Source organism: Mixia osmundae (genome assembly GCF_000708205.1).
Source record: "Mixia osmundae IAM 14324 unplaced genomic scaffold scaffold_2, whole genome shotgun sequence".
Classification (NCBI taxonomy): Eukaryota; Fungi; Basidiomycota; class Mixiomycetes; order Mixiales; family Mixiaceae; genus Mixia; species Mixia osmundae.
In genome coordinates, this window is record NW_014575562.1 from 1,083,331 (window position 1) to 1,101,296 (window position 17,966).

At 55.8% G+C, this 17,966-nt stretch overlaps 12 protein-coding genes across 12 annotated transcripts; 7 read left to right on the forward strand and 5 right to left on the reverse strand.

Annotated features, from left to right (window-relative positions):
• Positions 1-721: 721 nt before the first annotated feature.
• On the reverse strand, positions 722-2,265 carry L969DRAFT_101834 (uncharacterized protein; the record flags this gene model as incomplete). Its single annotated transcript, XM_014714735.1, has 6 exons — positions 1,719-2,265; positions 1,601-1,669; positions 1,336-1,386; positions 1,097-1,277; positions 998-1,048; positions 722-823 (listed from the first exon to the last, which is right to left on the reverse strand). Exons 1-6 carry the CDS (start codon positions 1,814-1,816, stop codon positions 722-724), a joined length of 552 nt encoding a protein of 183 aa, XP_014570221.1. The 5' UTR covers positions 1,817-2,265.
• Positions 2,266-2,471: 206 nt separating this feature from the next.
• On the forward strand, positions 2,472-4,663 carry L969DRAFT_15665 (uncharacterized protein; the record flags this gene model as incomplete). The annotated part of the gene is made up of 2 exons (XM_014714235.1): positions 2,472-2,620; positions 2,683-4,663. The coding sequence occupies 2 exons, from the start codon at positions 2,472-2,474 to the stop codon at positions 4,661-4,663; spliced, it is 2,130 nt and encodes a 709-aa protein (XP_014569721.1).
• A 157-nt stretch (positions 4,664-4,820) lies between these two features.
• Positions 4,821-5,842, reverse strand: L969DRAFT_92870 (uncharacterized protein; the record flags this gene model as incomplete). The annotated part of the gene is made up of 3 exons (XM_014714736.1): positions 4,821-4,872; positions 4,924-5,536; positions 5,599-5,842. The coding sequence occupies 3 exons, from the start codon at positions 5,840-5,842 to the stop codon at positions 4,821-4,823; spliced, it is 909 nt and encodes a 302-aa protein (XP_014570222.1).
• Positions 5,843-6,226: 384 nt separating this feature from the next.
• On the forward strand, positions 6,227-6,706 carry L969DRAFT_15667 (uncharacterized protein; the record flags this gene model as incomplete). Its single annotated transcript, XM_014714236.1, has 3 exons — positions 6,227-6,339; positions 6,390-6,567; positions 6,620-6,706. 3 exons carry the CDS (start codon positions 6,227-6,229, stop codon positions 6,704-6,706), a joined length of 378 nt encoding a protein of 125 aa, XP_014569722.1.
• A 204-nt stretch (positions 6,707-6,910) lies between these two features.
• Positions 6,911-7,463, forward strand: L969DRAFT_92872 (uncharacterized protein; the record flags this gene model as incomplete). Its single annotated transcript, XM_014714737.1, has 4 exons — positions 6,911-7,115; positions 7,173-7,225; positions 7,273-7,341; positions 7,392-7,463. The coding sequence occupies 4 exons, from the start codon at positions 6,911-6,913 to the stop codon at positions 7,461-7,463; spliced, it is 399 nt and encodes a 132-aa protein (XP_014570223.1).
• Positions 7,464-7,552: 89 nt separating this feature from the next.
• L969DRAFT_85454 (uncharacterized protein) lies at positions 7,553-8,549 on the forward strand. The gene is made up of 4 exons (XM_014714738.1): positions 7,553-7,992; positions 8,049-8,114; positions 8,168-8,349; positions 8,410-8,549. Exons 1-3 carry the CDS (start codon positions 7,675-7,677, stop codon positions 8,237-8,239), a joined length of 456 nt encoding a protein of 151 aa, XP_014570224.1. The 5' UTR covers positions 7,553-7,674; the 3' UTR covers positions 8,240-8,349; positions 8,410-8,549.
• L969DRAFT_45279 (uncharacterized protein) lies at positions 8,293-9,301 on the forward strand (the record flags this gene model as incomplete). Its single annotated transcript, XM_014714739.1, has 5 exons — positions 8,293-8,333; positions 8,372-8,559; positions 8,700-8,874; positions 9,024-9,074; positions 9,130-9,301. 5 exons carry the CDS (start codon positions 8,293-8,295, stop codon positions 9,299-9,301), a joined length of 627 nt encoding a protein of 208 aa, XP_014570225.1.
• A 126-nt stretch (positions 9,302-9,427) lies between these two features.
• Positions 9,428-12,764, reverse strand: L969DRAFT_15670 (uncharacterized protein; the record flags this gene model as incomplete). Its single annotated transcript, XM_014714237.1, has 4 exons — positions 9,428-10,191; positions 10,241-11,882; positions 11,932-12,618; positions 12,723-12,764. 4 exons carry the CDS (start codon positions 12,762-12,764, stop codon positions 9,428-9,430), a joined length of 3,135 nt encoding a protein of 1,044 aa, XP_014569723.1.
• A 147-nt stretch (positions 12,765-12,911) lies between these two features.
• On the forward strand, positions 12,912-13,657 carry L969DRAFT_92876 (uncharacterized protein; the record flags this gene model as incomplete). The annotated part of the gene is made up of 3 exons (XM_014714740.1): positions 12,912-13,447; positions 13,497-13,609; positions 13,647-13,657. 3 exons carry the CDS (start codon positions 12,912-12,914, stop codon positions 13,655-13,657), a joined length of 660 nt encoding a protein of 219 aa, XP_014570226.1.
• Positions 13,658-13,766: 109 nt separating this feature from the next.
• On the reverse strand, positions 13,767-16,263 carry L969DRAFT_15672 (uncharacterized protein; the record flags this gene model as incomplete). The annotated part of the gene is made up of 2 exons (XM_014714238.1): positions 13,767-14,177; positions 14,230-16,263. 2 exons carry the CDS (start codon positions 16,261-16,263, stop codon positions 13,767-13,769), a joined length of 2,445 nt encoding a protein of 814 aa, XP_014569724.1.
• A 126-nt stretch (positions 16,264-16,389) lies between these two features.
• L969DRAFT_92878 (uncharacterized protein) lies at positions 16,390-17,163 on the forward strand (the record flags this gene model as incomplete). Its single annotated transcript, XM_014714741.1, has 3 exons — positions 16,390-16,728; positions 16,788-16,921; positions 16,974-17,163. The coding sequence occupies 3 exons, from the start codon at positions 16,390-16,392 to the stop codon at positions 17,161-17,163; spliced, it is 663 nt and encodes a 220-aa protein (XP_014570227.1).
• A 30-nt stretch (positions 17,164-17,193) lies between these two features.
• L969DRAFT_92879 (uncharacterized protein) lies at positions 17,194-17,943 on the reverse strand (the record flags this gene model as incomplete). The annotated part of the gene is made up of 2 exons (XM_014714742.1): positions 17,194-17,744; positions 17,796-17,943. 2 exons carry the CDS (start codon positions 17,941-17,943, stop codon positions 17,194-17,196), a joined length of 699 nt encoding a protein of 232 aa, XP_014570228.1.
• Positions 17,944-17,966: the final 23 nt, after the last annotated feature.

Consider the following 17,966-nt stretch of genomic DNA (forward strand, 5'->3'; position numbering starts at 1 on the left):
TCTGGGGCATAGGCGCTTAGGACACGAGAAGTCATTAATATTGACGCGCTTGTACGCGACGACGAGCTACAATCAATATGAGACGTACGCGGTCACGCCGACAGACTGACTTATCGATTCCCTCTGATACGCATTGATCAGACAATGAACCGACTTTATCTGCCTGCTGAGCAATCTGCAGCCAAAGGAGTGCCACAGTCTTTGTCGGAGAGACCATCGCCTTTCGCGATTTTGCAGACCACACACGCCTTTCGGGGTCTGTCAAGAAGTCAGCACGGGACGCAGTCGATGCCGTCATCGCTGACCCGACACCGATCTGCTCCTTCGTAGTACGATCACGGACATATCCCTGAGCCTGTCCTTGTGCAAGATGAGTAAAGGCAGCGATCGGAAGTAAGATCCGACTGGCCCCAGGAACTGCATCGCAATACCACTGCCCGATCGCGTCAGCGCAAGTGTCAGGCCAATCGAACAATCACCGACGTTGTTGATGCACGAGCAGTTCCAGATATGCAAGCCAAGAGCAATGGGGTTGACGCTGTCGCGAAAGCATGAGCACCAGATTTGTCAAGCAGACTAGTGAGTTCATTCACGTTGGCTGTTCCTGCTGGATGTCATACCAGGCACCGTTGGCAACGTCATTACCGGGGCTGAGGAAGACGCGAGCGTGGGTGTTCCTGCGGCGCGTTGTCAGGCTGCGCAGTCGACGACCTGGTCACTCTTACTGGGGAAGCGTGGTAAGGTCTGCCGACTTGGGAGTGCAACTCATAGCCAGCTGGGCTGCAGCGAGAGCGACCAGGATAGACTTGTAGAGCATCTCGAACTGTTTATATCGGTCGAGCTTGGTCGGATTGGTCGATAGGCGGGAGAGAGAGCACAGCAGCGTCGTGATGTTTCAGAGGGGTCAGATGTCCGCAAAAGTTGCGATGCAATTCGCGCGGCGTCGCGACAACCGGAAGGATCCTGCAGGAGTCTACACATGCATGAGACAATCTACCTCGTCTGTCGCGGGACAGTCTGCAGACAGGCCTGTGTCGCCTTCGAGGACCTGCAAAGCGCGTCAGTCAAGGCAAAAGTCCCGTCCGGCTGTACCCACGCAAGTGACATAGCCACCATTGGCAAGCAGGATAGGCTTCTGATTGGTGATGTCGAGCATGATGCCAGCCACAAAGGGCACAGAGCTAGAGCATGCGTAATGTTGTTTGTAGCACATACATTGGAAGAAGTGCCACCCGAGGGAATCCGAGCCATAGCCGATCACGCTGTGCGTAAAGTACCTGGAGTGTCATTTGTGTCAGAGACTCCGGTGTTGGCAACGCATCCCGCTCGACTCGCCAGTGGCCTTCCATGTAGATCTCCGCTGCCGTCTTGTCAGGCTCATTGGCTCTGACGAGCCCAGAGCATGCAAGCATCAGCAGAGTCCTTGCGCGCATCTTCTGATGCTTGGCTCGTGAGCTTCTGTCCAAGCGTTGACTTGACGGTCGTGCAGATCGACTCAGGAGCAGGAGAAACATGGCATCAAAAGGGGCATAGTGTCATTATTGAAGCCTATCGACTTTTGCAATGCAGTGCAAAACCTCGTAGCCATAGCAATTCATACGACAGGCAGACAGTCTGAGAGGTTATGGTGAGCACAACGGGTGGACAAGCCTGTGTCGCCTTCGATGACCTGTTGCTGGCCGTCAGACACCGCAAGAGTCCGGCAAGCGAGGGCTCACGCAAGTGACATATCCGCCCTTTGCAAGGAAGACAGGCTTCTGGCAGGCAATGCCGAGCACGATGCCAGCGACAAAAGATTAGGAGCTTGAGCATCCATAATGTTGGTAGTAACATTGACAATCGTAGCATAATAAAGGACGTTATGAGTGAAGTACTTAGACAAAGGGTAAAACTCGCGTCAAGTCTTTCTTCTGCCGTAAACGAAGCGTGACTGGCCTTTTGCCCTCCATGTAGATCTCGGCTGGCGTTGGGTCAGGATCGGCGTTGTCGGATCTGACGAGGGGAAGACAGGCAAAGATACAGGCCACAAGTAGCATGATTGTTGGCCGCACGCTTTGCTATACTAACTTCTGATCGTGCGAGGAAGTCGAAACTCAACGATCGGGCAATGCGCTAGGTGCAGTGCGCGCAGAACCTCGGCGGAGAAGTGAGAAGTCCAGAGTTCGAGCTCGCTTGCATCAGTCTCGGAGACATTCTGTTCGTCATGATGAGCAGTTTGAGTCAATTGTGTTCGCGGACGATTGGAATATGAGAGGTCCCAAGGATACTTATGTTCTCCGAGTTTTATTCCAGCAAAACACGCAATGCCTGGCGTCAGCGCGTCAATACTTTGGCCCCAAACGCGTCTTTAGCTTCGGTGCGCCAAATGCGGCGAGTAAGCCATCGGGTTGCTAATTCGCTCTTGCGCTGCACCTGACGAATTGATCGCCCTTTCTTGCCTGATGATCGAGACGGCCCAATGCTCAGGCACAATGTTACGAGCCGACGATCGTTGCTGGCCAGCCTGCGTCGAAGACGACTCAACCAATCCCAAGGGTGCCTATCTGCTTCTACTGGGTCCTCGACGAGCACATCTATCGTCCGAGGCCGATCAACCCAGTCGCTCGGAAAGTGGCTGCACGTAGGTGTAGTGCGTCCTGGCTCTGTCTGCATCAGAGGGCCGTGCTGATGAATGGTGCGCAGCACGTTGCCAGCCGCAATGACGACGGTCGATGACGGTAATGCCGGCTTTGCAAGCTACCTAGAGCTCCAACATCATCTCACTACTGGTCAGCCGCTAGTGTCAAAGGCAGGCTACGATGAACCTGCAATGTTGCCGGGCGATATGTCACTGGGCAACGACTGGGCTGCTGGCTATTTGACGACAGACAGCAGTTTACTTGCGCTGCCAGAGCTATGCCTGTCGCCTTCTACGCCAGACTCCAGCGCGCTGACTGCTTCGCGTCAGTCGATGCCGCTCACTCCATCGACGCCGATGTACTCTCATCAGGCCCAGCAACATCCGTTCACGAGCTCTGACCAGCACAAGCCTTACTTTGCCCAACAGCTCTCGTATGGCGAGCAAAGCTATGCAGATAATTCGCTCTGGCAACGGCGGCAGTCGCAGCCTGTCGCTCCTGCTCCGTGGCCAGCGCTAAGTCAGACTAAATCCATACCGAGATTAGATCTGGCGAGCCAAGCCCAAATACCAATCAGGCGTGCTTCATTTTCGCCGCTCTCAGAGCTCGCAGCTGCACTCGATGAGGCGAGTAGACAGCAGAATGACCCGGCTTATTTTGCGCAGCATACGTCCTGGCCAGTCGAACGCCCGCCCGACAGACATATACCGCGTCCTGTCCCACGCCGACAGTCCATGGGCGCGCCCATCATTGAGACCTCGAAACACCTCAATCTCGGCAGCTATGCGCCCAAATCAGCAAGTCTAGCAGAAGGCATGCCGATGCAATTGCAACAGGCGCACGCACTCAGGCAAGCGAGTCGTGACAGCGGCAAGCGTGCAAACGAGGAGATTCGAGACCCTCGCAATCAAGCGTTGAAGCATGCAGTCTCGGCCCCTTCTCTCTTCGAACAGTATCAACGTAGTGCATGGGCAGATGCGCCGCCTTTGCCTCCCTTTCCAGCCCAGTACGACGCATATGCCATGCCACCGCCGCAGCCTATCTTCACACACTCTCCGCTGCAGACGCCAGTGCGGCCATCACTTGTAAATAATCCACCTTCACCAATTAGATCGACCCTATCGCCGACGCTGCCATTCAGACGACCAGACTTTGGCGCGCGGCAGCATCTAGCGCTTCAGCCCGAAGATCTGCAGTTGCTCAACGGACCTCCCGTCGTGCCTCTACCCTTGTCGTCTCATTCAACGCCAGAGGAGTTGGTGTTTGCTTCACCGCCTCTCAGCGCGACTCACGAATTGAGCAAAAGCCTCCGAGCGATCAGTCTTGCAGCGGCGAGCACTCTAGAGCAAGGCCCGAGCTGTCAGTCGTGGTCAAGTAATCACTTGCCAGTGCCCGTCGGAATGACAAGCGCCCGCGCTGCACCTTCTCTCATGACTGCGGGATCATACTATGCTGCGCAAGAGGCAGCTCTGGCTTCGATCGATCAGCCAATCACGCCCGTCAAGCGAGTGACCATCTTCGATCCCGTCGGTGTTCAATCAGTACCACTCATGAAGCGCGCTTCGACATCAGCAGCAGCGACCTACACTGCACCGCGTCGGCCGAGTCTAGACCGAGCTTCGACGACGAGTGCCGTTGCCGCCCAGTATAGGCAACCTCCATCGACGCCTACGCGACCTAGCGCGAGACGGAAAGTGACGGCACCGCTGTCGGGCGCACGCAAGACTTTTGCGAGAAAGATGCAAGCCAAAGCGACAGAATCGTCAGCTGCAGCTGAGGACATGTTCATCAACTTTACCGCGAATGACTCTGCCAAACTGCTCTCGGGCGTTGCTCCGTCCGGTTCGAGCAAGCGAAGGCGGCTTGAAGCTGAAGACGGGTCACTCAAGAGTCCAACGACGCCGACAAGCCCGCTCAAAAGTCCTTTGTCTGCGCGAAGCATGTCAAGTAATTCATCCGGCGTCTCGGGTACGAGCACAGCAGTGACGAGCGAGACTACGAGTCCGCCGATCAAGGACGAGATGCAGATTGCTCCAGAGCAGTGAAGTGAGGCCGTGCGATGATGTTGTGACAATACATTTACATATTGATAGCGAGCAAAGGGCGACATGGATGGCAGACATACACGTACGGCAGCGCGGGCAGATCTCGAGCGCAGCTCGTAGATCAGCAAGCAACTTCTTTTGGGCAGTCTGGAACTCTTCACAGACCAACACGGCAACCTCCGCAGAGATGTTTGAGATGGTAGCCATCCCTGCATATTTGGTTCAGCATGGCTTTGCGAAAGAGCATGACGGCGACTCACGCTTCGCCGGTGCAATGGCGGCAGATAGACCGTCCACAACCTCGACGAGCTGGGCGGTCTCTATTGCGGTACTCGTTCGGATTGATCATGCAACACGAGTCTTCTTCTTCATCATCATCGTCCTCGTCCATTGCGCCAATTCCGAAGCCATCGCCTTGACCAAGAGCGCGCATGCCCGGTATACCAGGCGAGGCGGGATTAGCTGGCTCTGGCTTTGAGAGCATGTGACGCGCTTTTGCGATCGGATCTACGCCGGGCTCGAGATCGCCACAGATGCGGCGACAGATGAGGCAAGTGGGACGCTGGCAAGATTGACAGACGCTAGGCTGGAGCGTCGACGCACCAGGCGTGACGGCAGGCTGGCGCTGACAGGAATGACAGAGGGGCATGCCGTCTGGCGTCATTGCGAATGTTTGGAAGTAGCTAGGCTGCTCCGCGAACGCCTCTTGCTTCTGCGTCGCGTAGATTTGCCTGTAAGCTGCAGGTGCGTGGGTATCTTCCGACATCTCCATGATCGGCTGGATCGGCGACAATGGTCTGCCTGTTCTGGCACGCTTGGTAGGTCCCAGCTTGGGCGAAGGCGAGGGCGACCGAGGCGAGCGGTCAGGATAGACTGTCGAGGCCCGGCATGAGCACTCGCACACAGACGACGAGCATGTAAGAAGCGCGACTCACCGGAGAAGTCCATTCTGTCTGACAGCGAAGGCGAAGGGGAGAGTGTTCTACGATCTGAGGTGCGTCTCTTCCTGTCCGTCTTGGGTGAAGCGAACGTCGGTCCGGGGTAAGAGACACTCCGCGGAGGCGAGACGGCCATCGCCTGGGTCGCGCAGGGTGACGCGATCTTGTAGGGCATGAAGGGCTGATGGTAGCCATAGCCGGCATAGTACGTCGTCGTCGTAGCAGGCGGGTCTGTCTGCATCTTGTCCACTTGCCTGGGCTAGCCGTCGATTGGACGTTCCTCTATCGCGCAGACGTAGCCCCAGACCACCTCTTCCTCTCGCTCGGAAAGCGCACACGCGCCCTCGGCGTCTCTACTGAGCTTGTGATGCTCAAGTGGGCTTGCTTTCCTCCGACTGGTCTCTGTCTTGAGCTGGGTTCCACTCCAATGAAGTTTTTCAAGTGGAGATCATCTAGCCCTGGCCCGCCGGGCTCATTCTTGATTAGACCGGGCCGCTACTTAGCACAGTCGGAGTCGTCGATGAAACGATTGTTCCTCGCTACCGACCAACATTCTCGGAAACTGCACCGCCCAGCGCTCATCGTCACTCCGCTCGGACAGACTCAATCTGACTCACGAGCAACGATGATGCGTCTTGTCTCCAGCTTGCTTGCTGCTTGCCTTGTCCTGCTTTCGACTTATGGCACCTTTGCCAAGGCCGATCCTGCCTCGGCCGAGCTTTACATGGGTGGCAAATGGTGAGTCAACCCGGCAGGCCAAACGATGCTATGCCTGAGCACCGCTCCAGGTTCTTTGCACACTCTCCCAAGCCCTATGCAAGTAATAGCCTCGGCCTGCATTTCCTCACCTGCACCTGCTTGCGCGACTACGTCTGCTCGAGCACGCAGGACAGCGTTGCAGGCATCGCCATCGATACTGTCAAGGGGTCACCTGTCCTCCTCGACAGCGGCGCCTACATGACTTGTGTACGTCTGCTGCCACCATCACCGTAGCCGTAGGCTGAGCTTGTTATGACAGGTTGTCGAGGGCAACGGTGGTGTCTACTCGCCTAACTGCTCGCCCAAATTCAGTCTAGTTGCCAACTGCATCGACTCGTTGACTTGATCCAGTCGCTGGGCTTGTATTACATGCAGCCTTCGCGGCATTCTGCCATCACGTGGCTCGCTGCCCCTTTGCGACTTGTGCAGTCTCCTTATCAAGATCTGAGACTCTTCCTCGTCGTCTGTTGCCATCGCAAAGGATTGCATCGGCTTTGCCTCGATAGCGCCCTGCATCCACGTTCTAGCGACACATCGATAGTACGTCAAGATGATCTTCAAGCTCACCCTCGCAGCTCTTGTGTCAGCTACTCTGGTCCTCGGTCAGACTGGCTATGCTTGTCTCAACCTAAAGGCCGATCTGCCGAAATCCTTGCCCGTCAATACTCGATCGCAGCTCTATTTCGAACACGACAACGCTTGGTACTTTGTCCAGACCGAACGTCCTTACCCCGACAATGTACTCGGTTTGGCCGGTCGGCTTTCGATTCGCTTCCTACAATCATTGGCCTGATTGTGTCTCCGTCAACCAGGGATTCAGTGCTTCTGTCTCAAGGAGTGGACTTGCTCGAGCAAAACGCCTTATGTACGTCCTTTCATACTGGTCTGCACCAATATTCACGTGCCCGGAAGGTTCGCGGCCATGTCATCGACTCCTCGACCGGCAATCCCGTCAATATCAACAAAGGATGCCTCGTGTGCGTACGTATAGGAAGCCTGTCTCACGATCGATTTTGCTCAGCCGAGCACAGTATATCGAGGGTACCGACGGCAGAGCTTCGCCGGATTGCGCTGGCCACTCGCCATGCGTCGACTATTTCTAGCCCACTCGCGATGTCAGTCAATGCAAGCCCCTCGCTACGGTGGTTTCGGAGCGTGTGATTCGTCGCGCTTGCTCGTCGCCTTGCGACGATCGCGCTCGCACGTCTGAGCCCCTTGCCCGACGCCAAGCAACGTAGCTACTCCATGGATCAACCGCGGCGTAGTGGACTTGACACCGCCGTGACACCCTAGACACTACGAAATCGAGCCGACATGTTGGCCAAGATCGTTCTCGTTGCGCTTGTATCGGCTGCAATGGCGCTCCCTCAAGCCGAACAGACAGGCTATGCCTGTCTGAGACTAGATGTCGACCTACCCAAGAGCTTGCCCGAGAACACAAAGGCCGAGTTCTTCTTCGGAGGCAATCAGGCTTTCTTCTTTGTGCAAGCAGAAAGAGCCTCACTCCCTGGTACTCTCGGTCTACGCGGTAATTGGTTCGAGTGGGAGATCACCGAGTTCCGCTTACACCATTCCTCAGGGGCCTCGTGTACTTGTGCAGCTACCTGGTACTGCTCGAGTACGACGCCCTACGTAAGTTGACGCAACAAAGTGGACACTTGAGCTGATGTCGCAGAGACAATCATCAGGTCCGCGGTCATGTCATAGATAAGCACGGCAACCCGATCAATGTCAACCAAGGCTGTCTTGTGTGCGTGCGTAGTCTGCTCGCCGCCTCTCCAGCATTTTCAGTGATACCTCCTGACAGTATATCGAGGGCACCGATGGCAAGCATTCGCGAGACTGTGATGTGCCTCTCAACTGCGAGGACACCTCCTGAGCGTCTCTCGGCCGAATTGCCAACGCTGCTGCATTGCAAGCCCAAAACAAATAATGCATCCTGCGCCCTCAGTGCTGCTCAAATTTCGCATTGAGTGGACTGCTCGAAACGTGCGACCAATGCAGCTGGCAGATGGAAGGATGCTGAGGGCAGCTGGCCGATGTACACAGTGCTTCGTCACATGTCGAACCAGACTGCAGCCCTCATCAGCGCGTGCACATCGACCACTCACGAATCCCTGGGCATGCCTCTGCAAGCGCGTGCGGCCAGCAATACAATACGAATGTCGGCGGATCGTGCTGGAAATCATCTGCACCCGCGTTCGCTCAGCACGCTTCTTTCTACATTCATTGGACCAACAGCGAGTGGCTGAAAGATCGAGACTGCTGATCATCAGCCCGACTGACAACGCGCAAGCGCGACTGACTGACTTGATTGCGTACACTCTGCTCGCCATCAGTGTCATCTGACTTCACTCGCGGAAGCATACCCTCGACAGCACCGACCGAAAGCTTCCGAACGTGGCTTGAAGCTTGTCCGGAGCAAGACATGCGCGCGGTCTCCCTCCTGACTGATCTTCTCGATCGTGGAAACGCGATCATATTGCAGCGACTCCACCTTGATCTCGCCGTCAGGTAGCTTGCGCACATCGATGCTCGCACTCGCTGTTTCCTCGCCAATCAGCCTGTTCTGAAGAGCCTGCCGTCGAACTACCTGCAGATTCATCGCTTACAATGACACCGTAGGGCCATGGCGTGCAGTCAGACTTGTGGGGGCGTCAAAGAAGCTCATTCTATGCTGGCATAACATACCCTGAAACTGACTGCGAAGAACGGTCAGTTACGCGCCAGCTAATTGAGCATGCGAGCCTGACGACGAATAGAGTACAGCTGTCGATTCCCGAATGGTACAGGATCAGGCCAATTTTCGCCTTGCAGCGCTCGAGTGGTAGTGGTGGCGCCTCGATATGAACAGGCGATGCTCGTCAGAGCAAGGAGTGTAGCAATCATGAACACGATATGGCAAGGTCCGGAAGGGTCAAGACGGTTGTCAGGCATTTAGTTCGTGGCTGACGACAACCGGCGGTGTATGACGATACGTCGGGACCCTGATCAATGACTGCGACAAGACGACAATGACATGCATATGCACACGTAAGAAGACAACATTGTATACAAGTATGTGCCATTATGCACGTTTCGATTGCCTAGGCTTGGAGGGACTCCGTCTGTCAAATTTGCCCCGAGTGGGCGATGGTCGATCCGATTCCTGCGAAGACCGCCGAGACGAGTCTTGCGAATGTCGGCCCGGACGTGCCTGATCTCGGCCGCCGGAGGAAGTCCTCGAGCTTCCATTTTGGGCCAGTGCGATAGGTGGCTTGAGCGCGACAGGCTGTTGTGGTCGCTTGCCCTGTTTGACTGCCGATTCTTCTAACGGCGGCGATGAATAGCGGGCAGGTCTGGGTCCGCGAACACTCGACGCGCGTCGAGATAGTTTGGAGGAGGATAGCTCGGTAGATTCGTTGACGGGCGACAAGTCGTGACCGGCTTGGGGTATCGATGATGCTAGATTGTGCGGGTTTTGTACGAACTGAGTAGGTTGTGCCGGCGCTGCACCGATACTGCGCGACAGAGCTGCCTTCTCTTCAGCGGCAGAAGGATACGAAGGCTCTGCTTGATTCCGAGACGGTGAACCACCGTTGATAGATTGCTGGAAGGAATCTCGCTGTCGGACTGCCTGCAGGTATCGCTTCATCTCCTCGCTGATCGGCGCGTCCGTTGGCGCAAACAGGGAAGAGGTTCTGATTTTCTCAGATGTGCGCGGACTGCCGTTTGTTGAGCTGCCATTGCTCGTGACCGACTGACGATACGGATTGTTCGTAACACTAGAGTCAGATAAGCCATTTGTCATACCGCTGTCCAGGCCTGCCTGAGATTCGCGAGCCTGATAGTCTACGGCACGTGTAAGAAAGATGCTCGGACAATATGCAGGAGAACCTACATCTCGCAACATTGGCTTTCTCCGCTTTGGCAGAGCCAGATGGCGCACTTGTGGGTGAGGAGGACTCAGAATAGTCGGGCGCGGGAGGCTCTGCTCCATCACGTCTGTCTACAGCTGACTGATAGAGTCTTGCTTTCTCTTGTTCTGCTGTCTCGAAACGAATCGGTGCTGCAGACGATCGCGCGGATGTGCCATCCCGTTGGCTCACGGCATTGCGGTACAGACGCTGTTTCTCTGCTTCGGCGCTCTCGAATGCGGGCGGTCGAGAGAGCGATGGACCCGTACCGGATCGTGCAGCAACGGCCTCGTTGTACAGCCGCATCTTCTCGGATTCTGCGCTGTCTGCATTGTCTTGCGTAGGATTGTCTCGTTGTTGGACAGCTTCGCGATACAGTCGCGCCTTCTCTGACTCTGCGGTCTCGTAGCCATGTGAGGCCGACGGGGCACGATCGTGTGCAGACGGACCGGCAGCATTTTGCGTGCGATCGGCAGTAGCCTTGGCGGCATCATACAGCCTTCTCTTCTCGTCTTCTGCCGAGGGATGCTCTGGCACAATCTGACGCGCAAGATCAGGCTCGGTCGTCATCCGCCGCTCCGCAAGCCGACGCTTGGCATCCTCTATGACCTTTGTACTGTGCCGCGATGCCGGTCGGATGATGTCTGAGTCCTGCGCCCCAAGCGAATCCGCCAATGAGCCGGGTCGAGACAGTTGCCGCGTAGGCATAGGTGCGATCATCGCTTGAGGTGCAGAGACGGTTCTTCTGTCTCTTTCCGCGCGGGAGACGGGTTCAGTCGTTCGAGTGGGTACAGCTGGAAAAGGATTGATGTCTGGATCGTGGCGTGGCATTTTGGTAGGATTGCCCATCGCCTGAGCATAAGCGCTCTGCTTGCCTCTGCCTGCCATCGAAGCGGCTAGGTCATAAGGATCCGAAACACCTCTCATTGCACTATCTCGAGCATGATGAGCTGCTGAAGCGGGTACGGGTGGTTTGTGACCGGTCGGCTGGTACTTCTTCGTACCGTGGCCAACAAATCGACTGGCCAACTGAGGTCCGGCAGAGCGTCGTTGGCTCGCCTTGGGCTTTGGACGGGGAGGAGCAAGTGTGTCTGGCATGGTGGGCGTAATACTGTGTATATGGTGAGGAGGATAGCTAGGTGTGCCGAGATTGAATTGCGCCGCATCGAAGGCATTGACGACTGGATTGGGATCAAGACGCTTAGTAGGGTTATCAAGTTCGTAGGGTATAGGTGCGCGCCCATTGCTGAGTATGTTATCTATGACGACACTTGCTTGCTTTCGTTCATAGCTTCCCACGACGCAAGGTAGATGCTGGACGACGAGATTACCAATGGGCGCACGTGTCTGCTGTGATCGCTCGAGTACGGCAGTGATCTGCATCTGATATTCGATATCGATCTGTTTCGCTTGTCGGATCGTCGTGCGATAGTGCTCACGAGGCAGCAAGCCTCGAACGTCGAAAGTACCGGTTTCTTGATGGTAGAGAATTGCGTTGAGCGTTTCGTTGGCTGCTGCTACCAGGTGATGCCGCTGGTCGACTTTGACGTTCTCTTTCTTCGCATCTGCTGGCTGTTCTGGTCTGTACGTGATATACTCATGCAAGCCAAGTTCGATTCGTGAGAGCTGAGAACAAAATGTCAGTTTAGCCCTTGCTGAACTCGAGGTAACACACTTTGACGGGATCGGCACGAGTGCTTGTGATCCTGATACGGACCCACATCGAGTCGCCCGGGCCATATGCAGTTGTAGAACGCTGAACGGTCATTGTCAAGCCATGGTCTGACACCGAGCGATCCTCTTTCTCGGCTCGATATGTGTAGATGGGCCAGTCTGGATGGGTATCATGCTTCTCGATACTGATGGGGACAGCTTCGGTGAGTAGATCTGGCTTCCGCGAGCTGGACGAGAAGAAGCCGGACGGTTTCGTCTTTGCGCAGAGAGTCGCGACGAGATCGTAGGTGATGCCTATGCTCGTCCGTCGGTCAACAGACACCGAGTTGGGCAGTGCTTCGGGCAAGGGTATCTTGAAGGCAATCTCTTTCGTCTTGAGCAACTCAAAGGCGTCATCTTTGCCGGGTGCAGCAGACACTTTGGCATCTTTGGGCGTCTCTCTGACGCTCTTCCGACGTGCGGTCCAGAGCTCAGTGGGACCATCGCCGATGAGTTCTCGGTGCTTCTTGCCTGCCTTGTTGCTGCCTGCGCTGGACGGGACAACCTCTGTCTTGCGTAACTCGACTCGCAGCCATTGCGCTTTGACGCCCTTGGGTCCCACATTGACCTCGACTGTGCCTGCCAGGTGCGCTGCCGGTCTAGTGCCATTCTCTGATTCTGCGACTCCGACCCATCCTTGTACGAAGTCCTGTGTGCCGAGGAAAGAGGTGGAAGAGACAGCAGTGAGGAGACAATGCCATCAATTAGCAGCTGCATATATCTCGTACCTGATGAGCAAACGGTCCGACTGACCTTGTGGGGTAGCGGTCTGATGGTCAGCTTGACGTTGGACATGGTCGCCTCTCTTCGCTCAGACCATCTGTCGCTCGCCCGTCCTCGCACACCGACCAGACCGGTTATTATGCCTTTGCCACGTGGGAGGATCGTATCGCCACAGTTCGGATGCGGACGTGCGGCGACGATCACTTTGTCTGCGACGCCATGACCGATGACAAGTGCCCGGTTGACCACACCACCCGGGCCAATTGGCTCAGGCAGCACAGTCCGACATCGCATGATCAGCCAGATGCAGCCCGTGTACTGGCAGCCTACGCAAAGCCAGCCGATCGCAAAGGCAAAGGCAAGCAAGTCCTCACACCCGAAGAACTCAGCCGAGAGCGTCAGATCTCCAGCATTCCTCGTCTCATAGACTCGGCCGCCCCTTCGGTAGCCGTCTCGGATGATGCCTGTCCTGCGAGTTCGACATCCGTCCAAGCAAGCAAGGTCGATGGCAATTGGGTCTATCCCTCGCCGTCTCAGTTCTATGAAGCGCTACAGAGGAAGAACAGAGCGCCTTCCAGAGATGACATGCCTTTTGTCGTGCCCATACACAACGCGGTCAACGAGAAGTGCTGGGAGGACGTCCTCGCTTGGGAGCTTGGGCCAGGTCAGAGCAAGAAAGATGATGTCAAGCTCGTCAGCTTCAAAGGCCGACCCAAAGACCTCAGCCCGCGTGCATGGCTAAAGACGCTCGTCGGGTGGGATCACTCCTATCCTGGCTGAGTATCAGCTTATGAGCATACACAGGTATTCCGCGCCCTTTGACCGCCACGACTGGCTCGTCGATCGCAACGGAACCCGTATACGATATGTCATCGACTTTTACACCGGCCAGGGTGGTTCAGCACCAGCAACAGTGGGTCTGTCGCCTCGGCTAGCGTTCCATCTAGACGTCAGACCAGCGCTAGACAATTTTGAAGGCGTTCGCATGCGATGCCTCAGAGTGTTTCAAGACCTATTTGGCACACGCACGCGCGCGCCCGCAACCATGCAAGAGCAGCCATGACATGTATTGTATCAGGATGCCCACTCGTTGTTTGTTGCAAAAGGATCGAGATCTGCCCACGAGCTCGTGTTGCTCTCCACAATGACTTTTTTGGGTTGCATGGGCTTGAGCAGTCCATTTTGAGGCGCAGGTGCAGGCGCAGGCGCAGCGATAGGGAACGACATGCTCTCGCGAGGAGAGTGGACCGTTGCCCAGGGCGATTGCGCAGCGATCTTGGGCGGCACATAAGCGAGATTGCTGAATGAATCCTTGTTGACATCCGGCTGTACCGTATCGAAGGAGGACGTATCGAATGAGCTAGCCGGAAGTCGTGTAGCGAGTGGCCGCGTGGCGGTTGTGCGTGCGGTTCGAGATGCAGTCTGTCGCGTTGGCGCGATACGCTCCTGACTCATCTGCGGAACCATGGGCGTCGGCGCAAAATACTGTTGTATACCCATCAGAGTTGTCCAAGCAGAAGCTAGAAAGAGAGCTTACGTTGGGCACGCCGGTCGCAGGAGAAGATAGATTAGGTGAATCCGTCGGAGTGTCCCAGGGATCGGCAGCGACAGATTTGCCATTCGACAAGCTCGTCGAAGCCATTCCCCGTACCAGCGTTTCAAAGTCGAGCTCGCCACTGCTGCTTGCAAAGATAGCGTTATCTGTGCCGTTCTGATGAAGACTCGACTGCTCATTGGGTCGCGATTCGAGCAGAACTTGCAGATGTTCTTTCTCGACTCGCTCTCCGAGCCTGGTGATGACGCGCAGAAAGTTGCGAAATTGATCTGTGCTCAGCTGCGGATTGACGCTCATTGCCCAGAGCTGAGGCAGGATGAGGGTAGCGACAGAGTTGATCTCGCATTTGTCGCCCATCTTTTCATAGACTGCCAGCGTGGCCACGATAACAGCGGGCTCTTTGGTCTTGATCTTTGCCAGCAAAGGTACGAGACGCTCCGTCAGCGTCCACTTATCGAGCGTTGTGACCATTGCGTGAAAGCATATGAGAGTGGCAACTTTGACTGCGAGCAAGGTCGTCTTGCTAAACACGGTCGTAATGCGAGGGAACAAGACTTGCTTGACTTCAGTGTACTCGAGCGATTCCGATAGCTTTGGCACGATACGTAGCGCTTGCTGCAGGACTGTGACGTCTTCAGATTGGAGACAGCCGTATAGAATAGGCATGATATCCGATCTGAAAACCTCAGGAGTACATTTGCTCTGTAGCATTTCGAGATGATCGAGAAAGGCGAGCAGGCTGGTCTGTGAGGCGTCTCTGGCGGTGAAGAGCGGCATGAGCAACGGTAGACAATCCGACTGGAATTCTTCTGCCGTCATTCGATTGGCGATATAGAAGATGTTGGGCAGCAGGACAGGAATCAAGCTAGTCTTGCGTGTCTCTTCGAGCAGACTGGGTAAGATGCGTTGTCTGATCGTCTTATCGCTGAAGCGAGGGAGAATCGTCAGCAGACCACGCATAAAGGAGATTTGCTCTTCTTTGGCCTTGGCGTTGAATGAATCGCGATCCAAGAATCGAAGCGTCGAGACTAAGAGTGAATTGAAGTAGCCAGAAGTCTGAAAGGCAGCAGCGGTCAAACGTGATGTGGGCGATCGGGTGAGGAGCTGGCCTAGTACGTCCTGTATAGCTGCATCTAGCCCAGACCAGGTTGAGCGCAGCCGATGGACTTCATTCGCATTCTGTCGAAGCCGGGTCACACTATTCAGATTGCGAACGGGTGGAGCACCGGCGGTACATGTTGCAAAGAGTATGCAGCCAAGGGCGTACATATCCGATTTGGGGCCCATCTGCGCATCCAGTGCGAGCTCGGGCGCGAGATAATCAAGGTTGCGCTGGAGCACACTCGGTAACCGGTCATCATACGCCGGCAAAGCGTACTGCGCCGCATTGTCGCTCGCTATTGAGACAGAGAGACCGAAGCCACAGAGCTTCCAGTCGCCTTTGACATTGATGACGATAGCGTCCGGTGTCAGATTGCCATGGACGAGTCGCGCTTGCTCGTGCAAAAATTGCAGGCCTTTGCCGACCGACGCGAGACCTTTCTGTACGTCTACTTCATCGAGTCCGTCTGCGCTGACAGGGTGAGTGCCTGCTTTGCTTGGAGATTGTCGCTCGAGCGCAGTGCGAAGAGATGAAGTGATTGGTTCAGTCGCGAAAGTGATGAGTTTGTTGGTCTCTTCGACTTGCTCAACCATCTCGAGCACACAAGGATGTCTCAAGCGGGTGATACTCGAAGCATCCTTCCTCATCGTATCGCCAATGAGCTCGAGAGCACGAGCTTTACCTTTGTACGCCGATGAGGCATGCGATGATCTGACCGCGCCAGAGGACTTGTCATATTCCCATATGGAGACTTCTGCTCCCGTGCGGCTGTGTCGTGCTCGTGAGACTCGCCAGAGGCCGATGTACTCTGCCCTGTCGGCTGCGCTACCGGATTGGCTGACATAATTGGTCGACAAGTTTGAGCGTGCAAACAGCTGAGAGGCCGACACTGCTGCCGAGAGGTATGCTGCCATTCCTCTCTGACCGCTCAGGGGGCAGCCGTGAACGGTGAGGGTGGTGCGTTGGCTCGGCGGCGGCTTTGGCTTGCTCGCGACTTGCCTTTCCTCTCCTCTCCTCGCGACTGACGGCGATCATCAGCAATGCTTCAGTGTCGATTGTGCCGCTCGAGGCTGCCGCTACAGCGATCAGTGCGCACGCTGAGCTCTTCGACGGCAGCACAGAGGGCGGTATCGGCTTCAAGGGCGCTGCTGGGCTCCAGCGACCGATCATCTCGACTTGCCACGCACAGTCAGCACGAAGCCTGGGCCGCGAGGCGTAGCAGACTGGCTACGCTCGTTGCATCGCCCGCTGTCTCTCCGAACTTCAATGGAGATCTTATGGGGCAAGCAAGTGCGGCTGGTGAAGATGATCCCTTTGCAGAGCCTGCTCCGCTCGATGAAAGTGCGCTCTCGCTCAATATTACGCCCTCTGCGGTCAAGGTCAGTCTTCAGGACCGGTGTGTTTGCTCGTGCATGCTCATCGAGAGAGGGGCCGGCAGCAAGTACAGAAGATCCAGCAGAGAGAGTCAAATGCGAACCTTGCATTGAGGATAACAGTCGAATCCGGTGGATGCCACGGCTATCAGTACAAGATGGATCTAGCAGACATCAACGCCAAAGCAGAAGATGACTAGTGCGTTCCTGCTACATATACTTACGAGCCCCGTCTGACGCTCCTTGGCCAGTGTGTTCTCCTCAGAGCCAAGCTCACCAGACACGCCAATACTCATCATTGATGCAATGAGCCTCGGTCTCGTCAAAGGCTCAACAGTCGACTTTGCGACCGAGCTCATCGGCAGCTCCTTCAGGGTCTCCGACAATCCTCAAGCCAAAGGTGCAGGCTGCGGCTGCGGTGTCTCTTGGGAGCTCAAGTAAGCTCATTCATGCATTTGTTGTTGTCAACCACTAGAGCTTCACATGACCATCTCGCGGTCGCCGCACCAGAAGGTAGTCGTACCACGCACGAAGCCAAACCCACAGTCTCGTTGTCCATCCGGAACTGGCTGCCTTCTCTGAGTCTGAGTTTGCTCTATCGCTCACCGCGCTGATGCTGATGAGAAAGAGCTCAAAGTCGCCCTCTTGACGGGCAAAGTCACTTCGGCACATGACAGAGAGCTCTCTGATCTGCGCCGGATCGAGTGCAGGTGCATCAGGCTGGGCTCGGCCGCGGTAAGTCGGCTCAAAGTCACTCCACAATGCGAGCTTGGTGACTGTGCTCGAGCTCGTCGAAGCCGCATCGAAGCGATACTCGTAGCTCGTTCGAGACTCTATCCTACCATCAGATCGCTTCTCCGGCTCGGTTTGCTTGAGCGTGATCACAAATCGAGTCGGTTGACCCTCTTTGGCCGTGGAGGCCGCATATCGGACTTCCAAACCGGCATAAGAAGACCTGGCAAGTCTGAGCCGGCCAAGGTAGGACTGAGACGCGAAGCCAGCTCCTCCGAGTGTCTTTGTGTCTGCAAAAGCACGCATTAGCTTGTCAGTCAGCTCATGGAGTCCAAACTTGCCCAAGGTTCCCCAGAAGCGCGCTCGCCGGCCATCATCGATCGGATCAAGGTGAGAGATGCTCGAACCCCCGCGCACTCTGTCGTCAACTGCTGACCATCCTCGTGCGCTCCAAGGCGCTCCAAAGATGACCTTGGAGCTCGTTAACATTGGACGATTGAGCGCAGGGTTGT

Coding starts and splice junctions, on each gene's coding strand:
- L969DRAFT_85454 (XM_014714738.1), top strand. CDS start 7,675: ATGTTGGCCAAGATCGTTCTCGTTGCGCTTGTATCGGCTGCAATGGCG. Junction 7,993..8,048: donor GCTCGAGTACGACGCCCTAC/GTAAGTTGACGC, acceptor GACAATCATCAG/GTCCGCGGTCATGTCATAGA. Junction 8,115..8,167: donor ACCAAGGCTGTCTTGTGTGC/GTGCGTAGTCTG, acceptor ACCTCCTGACAG/TATATCGAGGGCACCGATGG.